The sequence below is a fragment of the Rhizopus delemar genome, genomic scaffold (assembly GCF_000149305.1).
Source record: "Rhizopus delemar RA 99-880 supercont3.14 genomic scaffold, whole genome shotgun sequence".
Classification (NCBI taxonomy): Eukaryota; Fungi; Mucoromycota; class Mucoromycetes; order Mucorales; family Rhizopodaceae; genus Rhizopus; species Rhizopus delemar.
The window spans coordinates 1,000,307-1,016,794 of NW_027137840.1; the positions used below are offsets into that span (position 1 = coordinate 1,000,307).

At 36.6% G+C, this 16,488-nt stretch overlaps 7 protein-coding genes across 7 annotated transcripts; 4 read left to right on the top strand and 3 right to left on the bottom strand.

Moving 5' to 3' along the window:
• Positions 1 to 118: 118 nt before the first annotated feature.
• On the top strand, positions 119 to 508 carry RO3G_14726 (60S ribosomal protein eL18; the record flags this gene model as incomplete). Its single annotated transcript, XM_067669310.1, has 1 exon — positions 119 to 508. The coding sequence occupies one exon, from the start codon at positions 119 to 121 to the stop codon at positions 506 to 508; it is 390 nt and encodes a 129-aa protein (XP_067525411.1).
• Positions 509 to 593: 85 nt separating this feature from the next.
• RO3G_14727 (uncharacterized protein) lies at positions 594 to 930 on the bottom strand (the record flags this gene model as incomplete). Its single annotated transcript, XM_067669311.1, has 2 exons — positions 594 to 698; positions 757 to 930. The coding sequence occupies 2 exons, from the start codon at positions 928 to 930 to the stop codon at positions 594 to 596; spliced, it is 279 nt and encodes a 92-aa protein (XP_067525412.1).
• A 2,502-nt stretch (positions 931 to 3,432) lies between these two features.
• RO3G_14728 (uncharacterized protein) lies at positions 3,433 to 6,809 on the bottom strand (the record flags this gene model as incomplete). The annotated part of the gene is made up of 10 exons (XM_067669312.1): positions 3,433 to 3,809; positions 3,859 to 4,022; positions 4,084 to 4,243; positions 4,301 to 4,380; positions 4,433 to 4,935; positions 5,005 to 6,106; positions 6,270 to 6,291; positions 6,347 to 6,437; positions 6,496 to 6,640; positions 6,718 to 6,809. 10 exons carry the CDS (start codon positions 6,807 to 6,809, stop codon positions 3,433 to 3,435), a joined length of 2,736 nt encoding a protein of 911 aa, XP_067525413.1.
• Positions 6,810 to 7,411: 602 nt separating this feature from the next.
• RO3G_14729 (uncharacterized protein) lies at positions 7,412 to 8,354 on the top strand (the record flags this gene model as incomplete). The annotated part of the gene is made up of 5 exons (XM_067669313.1): positions 7,412 to 7,453; positions 7,555 to 7,593; positions 7,671 to 8,030; positions 8,095 to 8,287; positions 8,344 to 8,354. 5 exons carry the CDS (start codon positions 7,412 to 7,414, stop codon positions 8,352 to 8,354), a joined length of 645 nt encoding a protein of 214 aa, XP_067525414.1.
• Positions 8,355 to 10,232: 1,878 nt separating this feature from the next.
• RO3G_14730 (uncharacterized protein) lies at positions 10,233 to 11,816 on the top strand (the record flags this gene model as incomplete). Its single annotated transcript, XM_067669314.1, has 1 exon — positions 10,233 to 11,816. The coding sequence occupies one exon, from the start codon at positions 10,233 to 10,235 to the stop codon at positions 11,814 to 11,816; it is 1,584 nt and encodes a 527-aa protein (XP_067525415.1).
• Positions 11,817 to 12,254: 438 nt separating this feature from the next.
• On the bottom strand, positions 12,255 to 13,483 carry RO3G_14731 (uncharacterized protein; the record flags this gene model as incomplete). Its single annotated transcript, XM_067669315.1, has 2 exons — positions 12,255 to 13,196; positions 13,247 to 13,483. The coding sequence occupies 2 exons, from the start codon at positions 13,481 to 13,483 to the stop codon at positions 12,255 to 12,257; spliced, it is 1,179 nt and encodes a 392-aa protein (XP_067525416.1).
• Positions 13,484 to 13,846: 363 nt separating this feature from the next.
• Positions 13,847 to 14,707, top strand: RO3G_14732 (uncharacterized protein; the record flags this gene model as incomplete). Its single annotated transcript, XM_067669316.1, has 3 exons — positions 13,847 to 14,385; positions 14,433 to 14,572; positions 14,703 to 14,707. 3 exons carry the CDS (start codon positions 13,847 to 13,849, stop codon positions 14,705 to 14,707), a joined length of 684 nt encoding a protein of 227 aa, XP_067525417.1.
• Between the last annotated feature and the right edge of the window lie 1,781 nt (positions 14,708 to 16,488).

Here is a 16,488-nt window from a genome sequence, read left to right on the forward strand (position 1 = left end):
TTGAATGTGGAGTAAAACATGGCGATTTATCTGACTGAATATATTAAATTAGCTTTACCGTTTCCTTGCTCGTCGCACTGATGCCGAATTCAACAAGGTCGTCTTGAAGCGTCTCTTTATGTCCCGCGTCAATCGTCCTCCTGTCACCGTTTCCCGCATCGTCCGTAACACCAAGGAAAACAAGACTACTGTCGTTGTTGGTACTGTCACCGACGACTCTCGTCTTCTTGATCTTCCCAAGCTCTCTGTTGCAGCCCTTCACTTCACCAAGACTGCCAAGGCCCGTATCTTAAAGGCTGGTGGTGAATGTTTGACCTTGGATCAATTGGCTCTCCGTGCCCCTACTGGTTCCAACACCATCCTCATCCGTGGTGCCAAGAACGCTCGTGAATCCGTCAAGCACTTTGGTTTCGGTCCTCACAAGAACAAGAAGCCTTACGTTCGTTCCAAGGGCCGTAAGTTTGAACGTGCTCGTGGTAAGCGTGCTTCTCGTGGTTTCAAGGTCTAAAGGTTGGATTCAAATAAAAGAGATAAACACCAACAAAAAAAACGTTCTTCTCTCTCTCTTTTTTTTGGTTAGAAAACAAGACAATTTATTTATGCTTTTCTTCTAATTCAATAATCTTTCTTTTGATTTCATCAGTGGATTTCTTCTGCTCTGCCAGTGACTGTTTTAATTTGTTAAGCAATTCAGCATCCTATAAAAAAGAGAACATCTGTTTAGTTTATCTCTCTAGTATGTATTTAAGATCTTACATGTTTACGAGCCCAAAGAGCTTCCTCTGCCTTTTCTTTGTCACCAAATCCTTTGGTACCTGTTGTTGCTCCTTCAGAACGAACAGCATCGGTACGGGCAGTAGAGGTTATGTGCAATGAACGACGTCTCAAGAGGTTACGAATAGCAGTGAATTTGACAAATGCAGAAGACATTTTTGACATATAAAAAAAAAAGAGAAAAAAAAAGGCAAATGAATTGTTTACCTGGGTATATTTATGCATTAATTGGTAGAAGCATGTTTACGTCGGTGTTTTAACGATCATAATGTAGTTTTAATCTTGAGATATATCATTTTTTTAAGAAAGAAACAGTCCCTGTTATATACAACATTGTGCTTTTAATTGGATTTGAAGCGCTTGCTAAAACTGTTTACTTCAAGAAATTCTTTCTATAGAATGATTCTAGAAAGCTTCAACATCATTATGCAGATAGTAAATTTGATGTTTCAGTCGGAGAATATATATTAATTGATATTATGCAAACAATTGTGAGAACAATAATGTTTTATATAACAGTACACTCGCTTTGTTATAACATCATCCATTGTAATACGCTATTTCCAGAAAATTATTCATCAAACTTTCGAAAAAGTTAGCTAAACTATAAAAATGCTATTGACTATTTCCTTGAATCCATTTTAGCCAAAAATAAAATAAAAACCTATTTAGCTGAATTCAGTTATAAAATAATTATTTCGTAGTACCCCTTTTTTATTACTTCTGTTTACGTTGTTTAGCTATACGATATGAGAGTTTTTGTGCATAATGATGACTGCAAAATTAGTGCAAGAAACAGTGATTACTGAAATGAAGGCTGATTATGAAACTTATCCTCTAGATAGTATTGCAAACTATAATAAATAAATTGAATTAAAACTTCGAAAAACAAACTATAAAAAAAAAGAAAGCTGAGCACACTAATGAGTTGATATTCAAGTCTCCTTCAAAATAGAAAGACATGTCTACAGAAAATACGCAAATTAGGATAAAGGGTATTCCTTTGAGCTAGTTTATGAAAAGGATTTGAAAGTAGCCGAACCTGCAAAGAAGCTATGTATGCCTACATGGGCTATCCAAGGATAGTATGATGGATATAAAAAAGATCCACAAACAAAAACTACTAAAAATCCTGTTGGAGGACGGCCAGATCTAGATAAGAGGCGCAGGATTTTTATAGTTGGTTATATGAACTAGAAAAGATTATTGGCATCAGGTCAAGTAATGAATGGAGATCGCTATAGACTATCTCAATAGTTACACATTCATTAACGAGGCTGCTTTTCATATCAATATAAAAAGAATTGGGGCTTGTTCTAAAATTGATAATTATGTTAACGTGGTTGGGCCCAAGACAAGTGCAATGACTACGACTATTCTTTGGGTAATTTCTCCTATGACGTTATTAATGTGAAAGTGGGAGGGCCAGAAGCCACTCATCAAAGCAAGGACAAAGGTAGAAGGCGGTAAATCCAACAACGGTACCGAGCAAAATACAAGTGAAAAATAAATACAGAATTAGAATGCAAAATGTATACATAGAAAAATACCTCGGCGTGATGATGTTGGCTAGGTAATACCAAATTACTCATGTTCAAATAAACTAATATGCCTGTTGATAATAGCAAAAGAATTGGGCCTGAAGCCTTATGAGGCAGCGTGGAATTTTATAAATTAAGCTCGACTTCCCAAAAGGAAACATAGTCATAAAAGTAAAGATTTAACCGCCTGCTAAAATAAGCAACTTGAAAAATATAATACACGCATGGTAATTGAATAAAAGATGAATACTCTTTCTTTCGTATTTAATATATTTTACAATTTGCTTCATACTATCAAAGTGAAAGGATTATAAGAGGGTTTGGAAAGAGAAGCCAATTGGGTGATCAATAAAAACAGAATACAATAGTTTACTTATACGTCTATTATTCCAACTTGTAAAGCCTTGAAATAAGAGAGAAGTTCAGCCAAACCTTTGTATTATATCTGTTAATATAAAACAAAACTTTCCTTTGTTTGTATAAAGTCTTTTAATAACAATAAACATGCTCAAGAATATGCCAATATCAATTCTATGAACAAAAGAACAGAAACTAAATATAGAAATGGCCCAATGGAAATACAATATGATGAATCTTCCAAATATAGAGTACGCAAGCGAACTTTTAAATCATTGATCCCAAGTCAAAAGAAGTCCCGGTTATTCTGCATCACAAGATTTAAAAAAGAATATACAGATATACATGGAGGATAACATTTAATAAAGGGCAACTTTATTTCTTCTATCTAAAAAGTTCCATAACTTGGCTTATTTGGCTTTCATTAGTCTGGAAGGATTACAGACAAGTGTTCTGGAGAAATTCTAAGACACATAATGGTGCCAAAATAATATAGCACAACTTACAAAACCCAATAGAATTCGGCTCCGTCAGTACTCCCAAACGTTGGTTTTCCACTTGTCAAAGAAGATAGCCTTTCCCTAGTCATCAGTCGTTCAACATCTATAAGAGTCCTTTTTTCTTTGTTTGGACTTATTTTTTTTTTCTTTTTTCAAAGGTAAAAAGCATTCTTTTTACTCTATTCGCAAAAATCATCTTTTTTGTAGAGTAGTTTATAAATATATATGTCTTTATGAAGTTTTTATTTATATTTTCTTTATTATCGTCGAGTTCTTCTTGCCATCATTCGGCTGGCTGTACCTCCAGTTGTGTTTCCTGAAGACTTTGCATGACTGCTATTTGCATTCATATTGCTATTGTTTGCATCACTTCCAGTGGCAGAGCTTGCTAATCCTAAATTAGCCATCCCACTCCGAATCCCACTAGTGCCAACAGCAGCACTACTGGATGTCGTGTTGATCGCCGCATTATTTGATAAGATTCCCAGTCCTTTGTTGTTGCTGCTCATCATATTCTCATCTCTTCCAAGTTGTAAATTTTGTTGACTACTTCCAGGAGATCCACTTCCATCGCCATACGCTATTTTTGACCGTCTTGACCTTGTAAAAGTGCTTGTACGAGCAGCGCTTAGTAATGCTAAATAGAGTGTATCAATATAGTAATTTTTCTTGTTTTTATTCTTTACATTGTCTTCTTTGCTTTTCGTGCCTAGCTTGGACTTGCTTAAAGTGTTGTAAAAGCTCTTGATACCTAATCGCATTCGCTTCTTCGATCTTGGCTTTTGCTGCCTGTCTTTTTTCAGTAGATGTAGTTGATGTGGCTGCATTCGTAGTTGTTGCTGCGATAGGGCTTATTCCAATTGTTATTAGATCTATGGAGCATTAAAGCCTCTCTCTTTTTTTTTTTTTACCTTTTTGGTAACACATGCAAAAATCCTAGCGATGAAACGCTGCTAAGTCTATTACGAAGAGTTGAAAATGCAGAGGATTGTGGTAGTAGCATCAATATGCCATATAAGCATTTGAATAAATATGGGTATTTTTCAGGCTCCAGCAATTGAAGTCTAAGATCTGTTTAAACATGTATAAGTATCAAATTATCCCTATCTTTTTTTTTTAAGAACCTACATGTAAACACCGGAGATTCTAGTAACTGAACTAATTTGTCTACTTGAATTAGTAGGTTAACGGTTATCTCAAGCTCAGCACTAAATATTAATAAGTAAACTGGAGGTTGTATTGTTATGCAAATGTGCTTACAATGTTTGGAGCATGTTGGATGCATGTTCATATGCCTGAGATAATAAGCAAAGTGAGAAAGCAGAGATGGCATTATGACACCATGATCTGTAGAGCGCATTAAACAATCTTTGGTTCTCCTTATTATCCAGGTTTCTAAGTCTTTTGCGAAGATCAGACAGCTCAGAAGCTGTGATTAATATGATATTCAAATTTTGTATCATGATACTAGCAAATTCAAGGTCATCATCCACTTCTAAAATGTCTGCCATTGTACAATAGATACGTTCAGGATCTAAGCTCATGCATAATTGCCGTATAATAAGGCTTCCTCTTGTTTCCAATAACCTTCTATCGGTGCTGAAGAGTGATAACAAGCTTACCATGAAACCACGAAAATAGTCTTGGTCTGAATAAAAGGATATTTGCGCTAGTAACTGCAAATCTCTGCGAACCACTTCTTCTGAAGAATCTGATAAAGTTTTTAACAATGCTGGGAACGTACCATCATCAGACATTAATATCTACAGAAAAGGAAAAATAGAAAACTGCTAAGAGCCTTATACATCAAAACCATCCTGCATGGTAGTTACCTTATTGGGAGCCTTCTTATGAAGCATTAAGAGCCAGTCTAGACTAGCAACACGAGTTTCCTCATGTTGGTTCAAAAACTGTAGACGTAAATTAGCTACAGTTGCTTGGTAGTCAAATGGATCTCTTCCTTCGTTGCTACTGGTCATTTTTTGTGTCAATCGTATCTGTTGTGGGCTTCCAGACGGATCACTGACACTTGAAGTTGGCTCAGGAAAAGTAGGCACAATAGAAGTTTCCAAAACTAATTTTTGTAGTTTCTGATTTGTATCTAATGCAATCAAACGTATAGCTGTGACAGAATGAGCCAAGCATGGCAGCACCTCTTTGATTATTTCTGGAGTAAACTGGATGATCACGTCCTTTGCGATATCTATAAAGGCGTTTATCCACAAAAGTGCTGTCTTTTGAATCTCTTCTTCGGTCGAGGATAAATGGTTGACTAAAATTTCCACAATCTTTGCATATTGAACAATCACGCCTTGACCGGGCACATATGTTCCTTTACCATGTCCATCATTCTCGGCATCAATCTTCTCGTCTTCGACATCCAATACGGAACTACTTACAGTCGACGCCTCTTCTTTTGCTTCAACTTGTGTATCCTCTGTAACATCCTCGCTTATATCCTCGGCATCGTTTGATGGTGTTGTTGTTTCTACAGTTGGTGTAGCAGAGTTGGAAGAAACAGATGAAGTAGCAGTGATTGCAGCAGCAATTTGTTTGGGTTTACGCTTTTGATCTTTAAGATATATTTGAAATTCGTTTTGTTGTCTGATTTGACGTGCAGCAGCAGCCTCTTTGATCTCACCCAAAAAATCCTGTAATAATCCACCTGTGGCTACTCTCACGTCTTCACTCGCATCATTCAAACAACGTATTAATCCATCCAAAAATTCAGGTAAAAATGATACAAGCTCCAAATCAGGAATTGAATCCAAAACACACATCCAGGATACTAAAAATTGCCTTGAAGCAGAATTTCGAACATAAATACGTTGGCTCAATAATGGTATAAATCGAGGCAAAGAAAAAGCAGTGTTTCGAGGTAAAGAGGAAGGCGTGAATAATTCTTGACCGGACTCTGGAGGATTGTAGGGTTCACTATATAAAGATTCGTATGTTGTAGCTAATTCGGATACAATATCCTTGATTAAACGATCCAGTAATTCTGCACCATTTTTTACACTTATTTCTGAATCTGCTGATAACTTGTGAAGAAGTAAGTTATTTGTTTTTGTTTACCGTGATGATAAAAATTACTCACTTTGCATAAAGCATCAAAGATACTATTAAAGTATCTTAATACTTCGCCTTTTGCCACTTTTGCAATGTTGTACATACTTTCACAAGCATAGTATCTAACCTTTTGATCCTGATTACTGAAGCATGTTAATATGGGTGGAACAATGATATCCAAGTATTTCGAAACCCCCTAAATACCATCACTTAGAATTTGGCCTGAGTTTTATCATATACAAGTTTTACGTTACTTGTCCTAAGGCAATTGAAGTCGCTGCCAAACCTATCAAACCACCATAACGTGCATAAGGGTTATTGGAATAGACAAATTCTTGAACAAGTGCATCGACAATTTGGGTAATGGATTCCTCTGATTTTTCATGTTCACGTACAAGTCTAGTAACGAACTTTTTTCATTAAATCTTTCTCAAAAAAGGATCGCTTTTGCTATAGAATAAAAGCAACAAATATACCTTTCAATGTCTAATGCTGCAGCTTTTCTTCTGTCATATGTTTTATCAGTTAGCCCTTTTATTAAATTAGGGGAAAATAAGCTTGTCTCCATCTTTTTGTTTTATCAAGTTACAGAAAAAAAGCACTTTATTTGGGATCGAGACGTTTATTTTTTTTTTTTTTTTTAGAAAAAAAAAAACGCCTCAAGCAGTTCCGGTATTGTGTTCCCAGGAAAGTTGCAGAGAGATAAGCTTTTGAGCTTATTTCTTTCGAAAATCAATCAATATATATATATACCATCGTTATTGATGATGCCCTTAATAAATTCCTAAATGTATTTTATAATATAGTTTATAAACCAATTATGTTTATTCTGAAACAGTTTTCAGGATGACATATTACAAAATTGGCTTTTTTTGTTTTTCATATTGAATATGACTCTATTGGAGAGTAAATCTATAGCTTTCAGAGATGTATAGTCTTTTGTGGGTATATCTAATCCAATTAACAGATGATAATGTTCAATATACTTCTCTGGCGATTTACACTATGCATTTGTAAGTTTTAAAACCCCGAGAAAAGCTCGGAAATTCACGTCATCGTTTCATTGAGTGCAGTCCTTCAATTTTTTGTTACCAGCCGGCCCTGATACAATAATTTTTTTTGTTGTGCTTCAAAATAACCGCTCTTTTTTTGTAAGTTAAAAAGTTAACAATGGCTTCTCGTTTCACCCGTTTGACTACTTCTGTTCCCAAGGTAAAATACCCTTTTCTTACTCGATCGTTAATTTAGACACAATAAAATGGAAACATCAGTAAAGCCTAATTAAACATTTTATTTCCTTTCTTCTATTTTAGTTGGCTCGTGGTTACTCTGCCGCTCCTACTTCTGTCAAGGTGAATTTTTTCAACATGATTTTAAACAAAAAAAGAAAAAAGAATCGCAACAGGATCTAACTTTTTTTTATAAATAGGCTCCTATCACTCTTTTCGGTCTCCAAGGTCGTTACGCTACTGCTCTTTACACTGCCGCTGTTCGTCAAAACAGCCTTGATGCCGTCGAAAAAGACCTCAACACTTTTGCTCAAGCCATCAAGAAGGATGAAGCTTTCAGAAGCTTCTTAGAAAACCCCACTGTTCCTCGTGCTACTAAGTTGGGTGGTCTTAATGAAGTTGTTAAGAAGGCCGGTAAGCCTTCTGAATTAACTAACAACTTGCTCCAAGTTTTAGCCGAAAACGGTCGTTTGGACACCCTTGACAAAGTCATTGAATCTTACAGCGAATTGATGAGTGCTCACCGTAACGAATTGCCTCTTGTTGTTACTTCCGCCAAGGTAAGAAAGAGAAATTCCAATGGTTTTTATAATGAAACTATTGCTAATGTCTGATGCGGTATAGCCTTTGGATAAGTCAGCCTTGAACAAAATTGTTGAATCTCTTCAAAAGAGTAAGCTCGCTGACGGTAAGAAGCTTCTTGTTTCTAACAAGGTTAAGCCCGATATTCTCGGTGGTGTTTTGGTTGAAATTGGAGATAAGAGCATTGATTTGACTGTTTCTTCTAAGCTTGCTAAATTAAACAAATTGGTTACTGGTAAGAGGAGAAAATGATGTGAAGCATAGCGAGTTATTGACACAGCTTTTATGTAGACTCTGTTTAAACAAGGGGGAAAAGGAAAACGACAGAAAAAAAAACAATAAAAAAGCGATTTCTCTTTTTGTTCATGCGGGTCCTTCTAATTTATGTTTATCTTAAACGATAACGAATGTTTCTACTTTAACTTTAAAAGAAAAGGGTGTAATTATACTATCGTCTATGTATTAAGTCGCTCCAAAGTAATGTCGATCTTTTCGTTTTTAAAATAATTGCCAGATTCAATCATGACTGACAAGCGTAAAGCATTAGCGGCACAAAATGCAAAACGAACCGACAGGTTGTAGGCGCATGATGCTATGGCTTAGAGGCAAAATGTTGAAATATACTTACATCCTGTCTGGATCTATGAACATACAATCCCCGAGCCGCTGCATATACCCGCAAAGATGTTCATCTTTCACGACGTTTCTTAACGACAAAGACCAGTCAACTCTCTTGTGAAGAGCTGGTGTTACAATCCTCATCACGCGTCCTTCGTGCCTTCCAAATGTTAAAAGAAGACCATAAACGTCTTTTCAAAATGTATCATCATGTTGAAGGCATAATATAACATCAAATAGCGGAAGTTTATAAAAACGTCTTTGACAGGCGGATGTTTCCGACTTTTGCAGACTATATTCAGTAAGTGATATTGCCTTCATTGTAAGCAGTGTCATTTTCTAGGCGAACAAAAGGTTTAAATCATAACAAGGCCTCCTTACGAAAGCTGTATGGTTGAAAATGAACTATTTTTACATTATACTTATTTTCCTTTTTTTTAACTTGTATCCTTGTTTATATTAAAGTAATTTGAAATCAATGTATAGATGGTAAACCTTACGGCTCATGAAAGATAAATAAAATGCAAACGGGGTTTACATTGGCAGTGTGATTATCTCTTTCCTTTTCTAATTTCAGTAGCACTACTAAAGAAAGAGGCAAAGGAGCATGTCTCAGTGCATAATCATATCGAATACTGTACAAGTATTAGAGTATTCTAATGGAATGAAGAATCTATAATTTGCTTTCATCTAACGATAGAAAATAGCTGTAAAAAATTAGCTAGCAATCTGATCGGAAATCACCATGTTTTCTAACAACAGCGATTGCGCAAGAACAAATATTCTATTGTCATGGAATACCAAAATAAAGGGTTTAGTGGACAAGAAATTAAGACATAGGAAACAGTAACATGAAATGTTTCGCATTATCTGATATCCAGTTGTCACTTGATGGTTCAACAGCCGAACTACGCTTGATTGCAAATACACATTCATCTGCTTGATAAAAAGCCGGCAGATTTATCCCCAACATTTATAATTTTTAACAGCAAGCACTTTGCGGTTGTAGATAATTATATATTAAAGCCATCTGAAAATGACAGCTTTCATAGAGTTATTGTATGCTGATAAATTATTTATGGACGATACAATAAGCATATTGCTCAATTAGTATCACTATGAATACAAAAGCTAAAGAATGATTAAAGTAAGCATAAATATATCCAGACGAAAATATCAAGTTAGACCCAAGTATTTGACAATAGTAACATAGCATCTTGTGGACTTGTTCTTCTTACTGTATGTCCAGTGATTGCTAAAATAGCTATCTATTTTCGATTTAAAAGAAAAGTACAAGCAAGAGGATTTTTATCAGCAGAGCAACTAAACGAACGGAGAGGCTATTTTTTTTTTTTTTTTTTTTTTTTTTTTGCATAACGACGTGAACAAATAGTGTTCTGCATGATCCTCACTAAAAGAATTTTGTATGAGAGAGCCAGCAGTTGACGCAAAATGAAATTCAAGAACCGCTGTTGATTTTAAAAAAATCAGTACCTCATTTACATTAACACCCGTAAAAAAAAAAAAAAAAAAAAAAAAACAATAACAAAGATAAATTAAGCATGACAATTACGCATCGGCAAAAACCTTCAGGAAGTTCCTTGAGTGCATCAAATACAACATCCGAAGGTGGTAACAGTATTGACGATAAGGAGCCACCCAAATATCACTGTGATGCATGTTCGAATGATGTCACAAATACAGTTCGAATCCGATGTGCTGATAAAGACTGTCCTGACTTTGATCTCTGCGTCACTTGCTTCTGTGGAGGAGCAGAACCTGTGAAGCACAAGACTTGGCACGATTATCGCATAGTCAAGCCTCATAATTTCCCGATCTTTAGTGAAGACTGGGATGCAGATGAAGAGTTGCTCTTGATTGAAGCTGCAGAGAAAATGGGTATTGGAAACTGGCAAGCGATTGCTGACTATGTCGGAACAAAGAACAAAGCAGATTGCGAACAGCATTATTTGGAAGTGTATGTATCGAGTCCAGATTGGCCTTTACCACGTATGGATCTCAACTTTGAAACAAGCGAAGCAGAATTCCGTGAACGTAAGCGTCAACGACTTCAGCAATCGCGTGGTCTTGTGCCTCGAAAGCCTGCCATGTCACAACCTAACAGTTCAAAGCCTATTACAAGTGGTCCTGCTTATCATGAAATTCAAGGTTATATGCCTCGACGTTTTGAATTTGAAACAGAATATGAAAATGACGCAGAACAGTTTGTGAAGGACATGGTGTTTAATGATGATGATACACAGGAAGAAATTGATTTGAAGATCATGGTATTAGATATTTATAATTCTCGACTGGATCGACGAATGGAGCGCAAAAAGTTGATATTCGAAAGACGATGGCTGGATTTCAAGCGAATGCAAGCGATGGAACGAAGACGGCAAAAGGAAGAGCGAGAGATATACAACAAGACACGTGTGTTCTGTAGGCTTCAGACAGAGGAAGATTATGAGATGTTTGTGAAAGGCTTAGTAAAAGAACAGCAATTAAGGGATAGAATAGCTACATTACAAGAGTGGCGACAGGCGGGCCTCACCACCATCAAACAGGGAGAACAATATGAGCGTGAAAAGCAAAACAGACTTGCTCAACTAAAGACCTTCATGTCACTATCCAACGACAGGATGGGAACAACCAGCGCAAGTCAAAGAAATACCTACCGTTCGCAAATGGCCGCTCTTACTACATCCAATGGTGCCAACTATTACCGAGATAGACAGGCACAACAGACACCGATTCCAACCATTTCCACAGTCGCTGCCACAGCTGCTCCTGCCGGCGGAAGAAAACCCGCGAATCCTCTTAACATTCGAGACGCTGATGGTGTACACTTATTAACAGAAGAAGAGCAAATACTGTGCTCGACATTGCGTATTATGCCAAGACCCTACCTCGTTATAAAAGACACAATATTGAAAGAATATGCAAAACAAGGCTACTTGAAACGAAGGCAGGCTCGTGCACTGATCAAGATTGATGTAAATAAAACCAGTAGAATTTATGACTTTTTCGTGGAAAGTGGATGGATCAAGGCATTCAAGGACCCAGCAGCCGCATCCACACCATCAGCAACAAGTACTACGGCTGATGTCAACACAAACGCACTCACAACCACAGAAGCAAAATAAGCAAATTTCCCCTCCAACTACAAAAAAAAAAAGAAAAAATATAAATAGGCATCTACTGTTTCATAAAGCAAAGTGTGAAGGATATTTTTATTTGAATTAACAAACGTCTGATGAATAAATAAAAGGCAAGACAAGTGTACATTTGACTTTTTTTTTTTTTTTTTTTTTTTTTAATATGCGTAAACGGCTCAGTACAAATGAGAAGACATACGATGGTAGGTACTATTCAAATAAATATGAGCGAATGAATAGATCAGATGGATTTTGTTATCATCACAACCACTGCCATTTGACTCTTGTTACTCGAGTACAAATGAATGGGTCTCTGTAACAACTGAAAAGTAATATAAAAAAGAGTGGATTGGTTTATTTGTCTAATTAGTGTGAGAAATTACATAATGTGCATTTTTGGTATAGATGCAAGAGGATGGATTCTTTTTAACAACTTGCACACACTTCTGTGTCTTCCTTCAACTTTTTGTTATTGGCAACAGGCTGTTCAGATGAAGCTTCAGACAGGTTGCGTTTCTTGTCATTCTTTGGCTCATCCTTCTTGGGAAGCGCAGGTCTAATGTAGGGTTGGCATCTCCAGTAGGCATATTTGCGGATACCATTTTCATCGGGTTGGCCTTGTTCATCAGGGCTTTCCCCTTTCTCTTCGATCTCTTTCGTCACTCTCTCCTTCAGCTCTCTCACGATACTGTAGAATTCATCAAGCTCCCTAGCCCTTCCCAGGCGAGCTCTCAGGTCCGTGTGAACAGGCAGGCTAGGATGTAAAAGCTTGAACATGTGTCCTTTGATCATCCCAGGATTTGTTTTTTCTTGCTTGCAAATGTCCAGATATTCTTCTGCGACTTGATAGGTAAAAGGGGGTAATGTCCTTCCGCTGGAGAAAATAGCCGGGTTGTAAAGACTGCCCTCGGCGGTCATGACAGCATCCACGCCGGTGTACTCAATACATCTTTGAATGTCTTCATGATACAAGATGTTGCCGTTGGCAACGACAGGGATCTTCAAGGCCTGCTTGACGGCCTTGATCTTATCCCAATCGGCCAGCCCGGTGTGATGTCCTCTTTGCTCTCTTAATCTACCGTGCACTGTCAACATTTGAGCACCAGCGGCTTCGATCATCTTTGCGTATTCGATCGTCTTTTCCACCGTGGGGAAACAGCGAATTTTGACAGTGACAGGTATGGCCAGTTCTCGATGCAATGTGGATACCATCTTTTCAATCAGTTCCCATTCGTCCTGCAAAAAGGAACCATAACGTCCTCTTTTGGCAATGTTTTGTGGACATCCCAAGTTAAGATCGACTGCATCACAGTCATTTTCTACAAACCGAGCCGCTTTTAAAAGAATGTCGGGATCATTGGCACAAAACTAGAGATTAGATTAGAAACAATCCATACAAGTTCACTCTCGAATCTTACTTGAACAATCAACGGTCTGTCCTCTTTGTTGGTCGTGAACTGATCGTCCCTGTACTTTTGGCCCTCACTGAAAAGTCTGGCATGGAACATGGGCGTCACGCAGACATCCGCTCCATACTTTCTACATAAAATGCGATAGGCAAGTTCTGACTGATCCACCATAGGTGCCAAGATGGTCTTGGGAGACTTTAAGGTTTTGTTGAAGAATTCATAGCCTGCTAATTTGACAGGTGTCATATTAAGGAACTGGAAAGATAAAGAAAAAAAAGATAAAAAAAATTTTTTTTTTTTTTTTTCCTTTTTTTCTCCAAAGAGGGAAATCATTGTTTCGTTCTTTTTACGCTCAGTTACGGACTTTTTTTTTTTTTTCTGTCTAGCCTAGTATACAATGTCAGGAAAACCAAGCAAGTTGATGTTTAAAGGTGATAAAGGAAGCAGGTGAGTTGCTGATGATTTCGAAAAAAAAAAAAGCCGTCATCTTATTCATTTAAAAGTAAAAAGAAGAGAAAGCACCGTTCTGAAGGAGATGCAGAAAAAAGAGCTGCTGAATCAACAAACCAAGGTAATTGGGCCATCTTTTTTACACGACGTGTCTTGCTGATGGCTATTTTTTTTTTTGTAGTATGGGTACCTGCGGATAAAATTGAAGATCTTGTTGGTCCACTGTTCATTACCCAACCTACGGATCCACCTGTTTGCTTAACGACAGATGAATTTGATCGATTCATGCCCTATCCACTACCCGATCTCTACGAACGTGCTCCTGAACCTACGATTATGCAGCAAGTATTTGTGGGCTCTCGAGTCGTTGGCTCGACCAACGGTTTTGCCTTCAAGTCCTCCAACGGAAAGTATTTGAGCAGTGATAAATTCGGCGTAGTGGAATGCCACAGTGAAGCGATTGGAGGACAGGAAGAGTGGCGACCGGTGATAACAGATGCAGGTTTTGCCTTTGAAAGCGTGCACGGTAAATTCTTGATGATTGATGAGGTTGCCGGTGGAGGATTTAGGATTCGTGCTGATGCGGATGATGCTGGATTCTGCGAGACGTTTAGAGTGTTTTGTCAATCAAGATTTAAATATAAACCAAAATCCAAGTCAAAAGATAAAGAGGGTGCTGAGTCTGATAATGATTTAGTGTAAGTAGAGCGTATGTTAAATAGTGTTTTTATTAAGCGTGTTGTAGTAAAAAATATCAATCCTGGGGAGGGGGTAAAACTCATCATGGTGGTTTAAGCAAGCGTGAGGCAAAGAAAGCAAAAGTTGAAGGTCGTTTAGCCGAAGCTTTATTAGACCAAAGATCAAAATCGAAGGCTGATCGTTATTGTAAATAAACCAAGTATTTTTAAACAGCATAAATCGAATGGAATCATAAAACAAACGTGGGCATTTTTAATGTATAAACTTGAACAAGTACTCTGGCAATCTATCCACTTTGCTTTATTTAATGCAATAGGTTGAATGAGTAGATACAAGACAATTGTATTCGTGGTTTGACAAAAGGTATCATCCTTAGGACCATCTTTTAATAAAAGAAGCATTTACAGTGAATGGCATGAGAGAATCTCTTTTGTACAGTACACATCTCACCAATCGCTCTGTTCTTTTTTCCCCAAAAAATAGTGACAAAAAAGCGAATCATGTCTCAGTGTACGACTGAATGTATTTTAGCTTCACACAAAAGAGGGGGGCTATGACACTCTATTTTTGTTCTCTGGTCCAAACATCTTTTGAAATGATATAATTAGTTAGTGAGCCGTGATTTCTAAAGATAAATCATCCGTAAGAGTGTACCGAATAAAAGTTTCAAACTTTCACTGCCTTGTCTTGTGATGCAGATAAAAATCAAACTTTTACCTTACTTCCTTTTATTTTCTATATCGAATCGGAACTATAGGTTGAGTGGGTAAGATATAAGCTACCGAATGAAAACAAAAATAGATGAAAAGAGAGAGAGAGAGGAGAGGATGGGTATTTTTATGACTATGATTCACTTTTTAAATATTTCTTCATCATTTGTTGACAATGTTTGCCCCTTTTTTTTTTCTCTCTCTCCCCTCCAAACATTGATAGTGATGAAAGGAATGTCATGTATTTTTTTTTTTGAAAACATTCAAATGGATTGAAATCATGCTATTCCTATTTGAATCCAACATGCACAACCTCAAGTACTTTCGTTACACCACTGCAATGTTTACGATTGAAGACAACTCCCGTCTTTGCGTAAATCATAAGATGCTAGTCAGTGCAGACAGGAATTTATTTTCTTTTTTAAAAAACGGGGGGGGGAAAAAAAAAAAAAAAAAAAAAAAAAAAAAAAAAAAAAAAAACATCTTGGCGCATATACAAAATTGAGAAGGATTCAGTATTTAGCATGTGAATCCATACTTTTTTTTATTTTTATTCTTTTTTTTTTTTTGTTTTTTTATAAACTTTCCAAAAGAAAATAGACATCAAAAGGACAATAAGAAATAATCAAATATGGATTGTCATAATAAATTGGTTGTGTCATTTGTTTGTAGATCAACAAAAGAAGATCAAATTACACATGCATAAAGTGCTTTTGTTTTGAATGTAAATATAACACTGTGAAGCAGAAGAAAAGAAGATTCTATTTACATGCAACTTGTAACAATTTGATAAAAACGAATCAAAGGATGTATTTAAACTTCTTGTCAGTGAATAAAGAGTGTATGGCTTATTCACCATCTATCACTCAATCGATTACATTATTTTCCCCCCTTTCCTCTTTTTTTTCCCCCCTTTATTTTTATCTAATTTCGTTATTCTTTTGTGGCAAATAATGAAGAATGGTTTGATGAGAAATAAATTACGTATGAAAAATGAAAAAGTCTACTTTTGAAAATGTTTGAATGTTGAAATAAACTTATGACATAATCCATTGGAACATTTCAACTTTTTCCCTCCCCCCCCCTCACTCCCCTTTTGTATGATATCTGACATCCCCTGGGTTCGTCCTACGAACATTTCAGCCCCTATTATTTCTCATGTTTCCCCTTCTCTTCCGAACCTTTTACCTTTTCGTATCCCCTTTTCTATTCTACTGCAGATATCTGCTTTGGTTTTTTTTCTCATTTTTCTTTTTCAACAATTCCTTTTATTGAATATTTATGTAAGCAACCATAGAATGACTATAAAAACCTGGATCAATTCTTCAACTTCTTCCCCTTCACTTTTTTTTGGATTATTTAAATTAATTATGAATGAATCACGATTAAAAA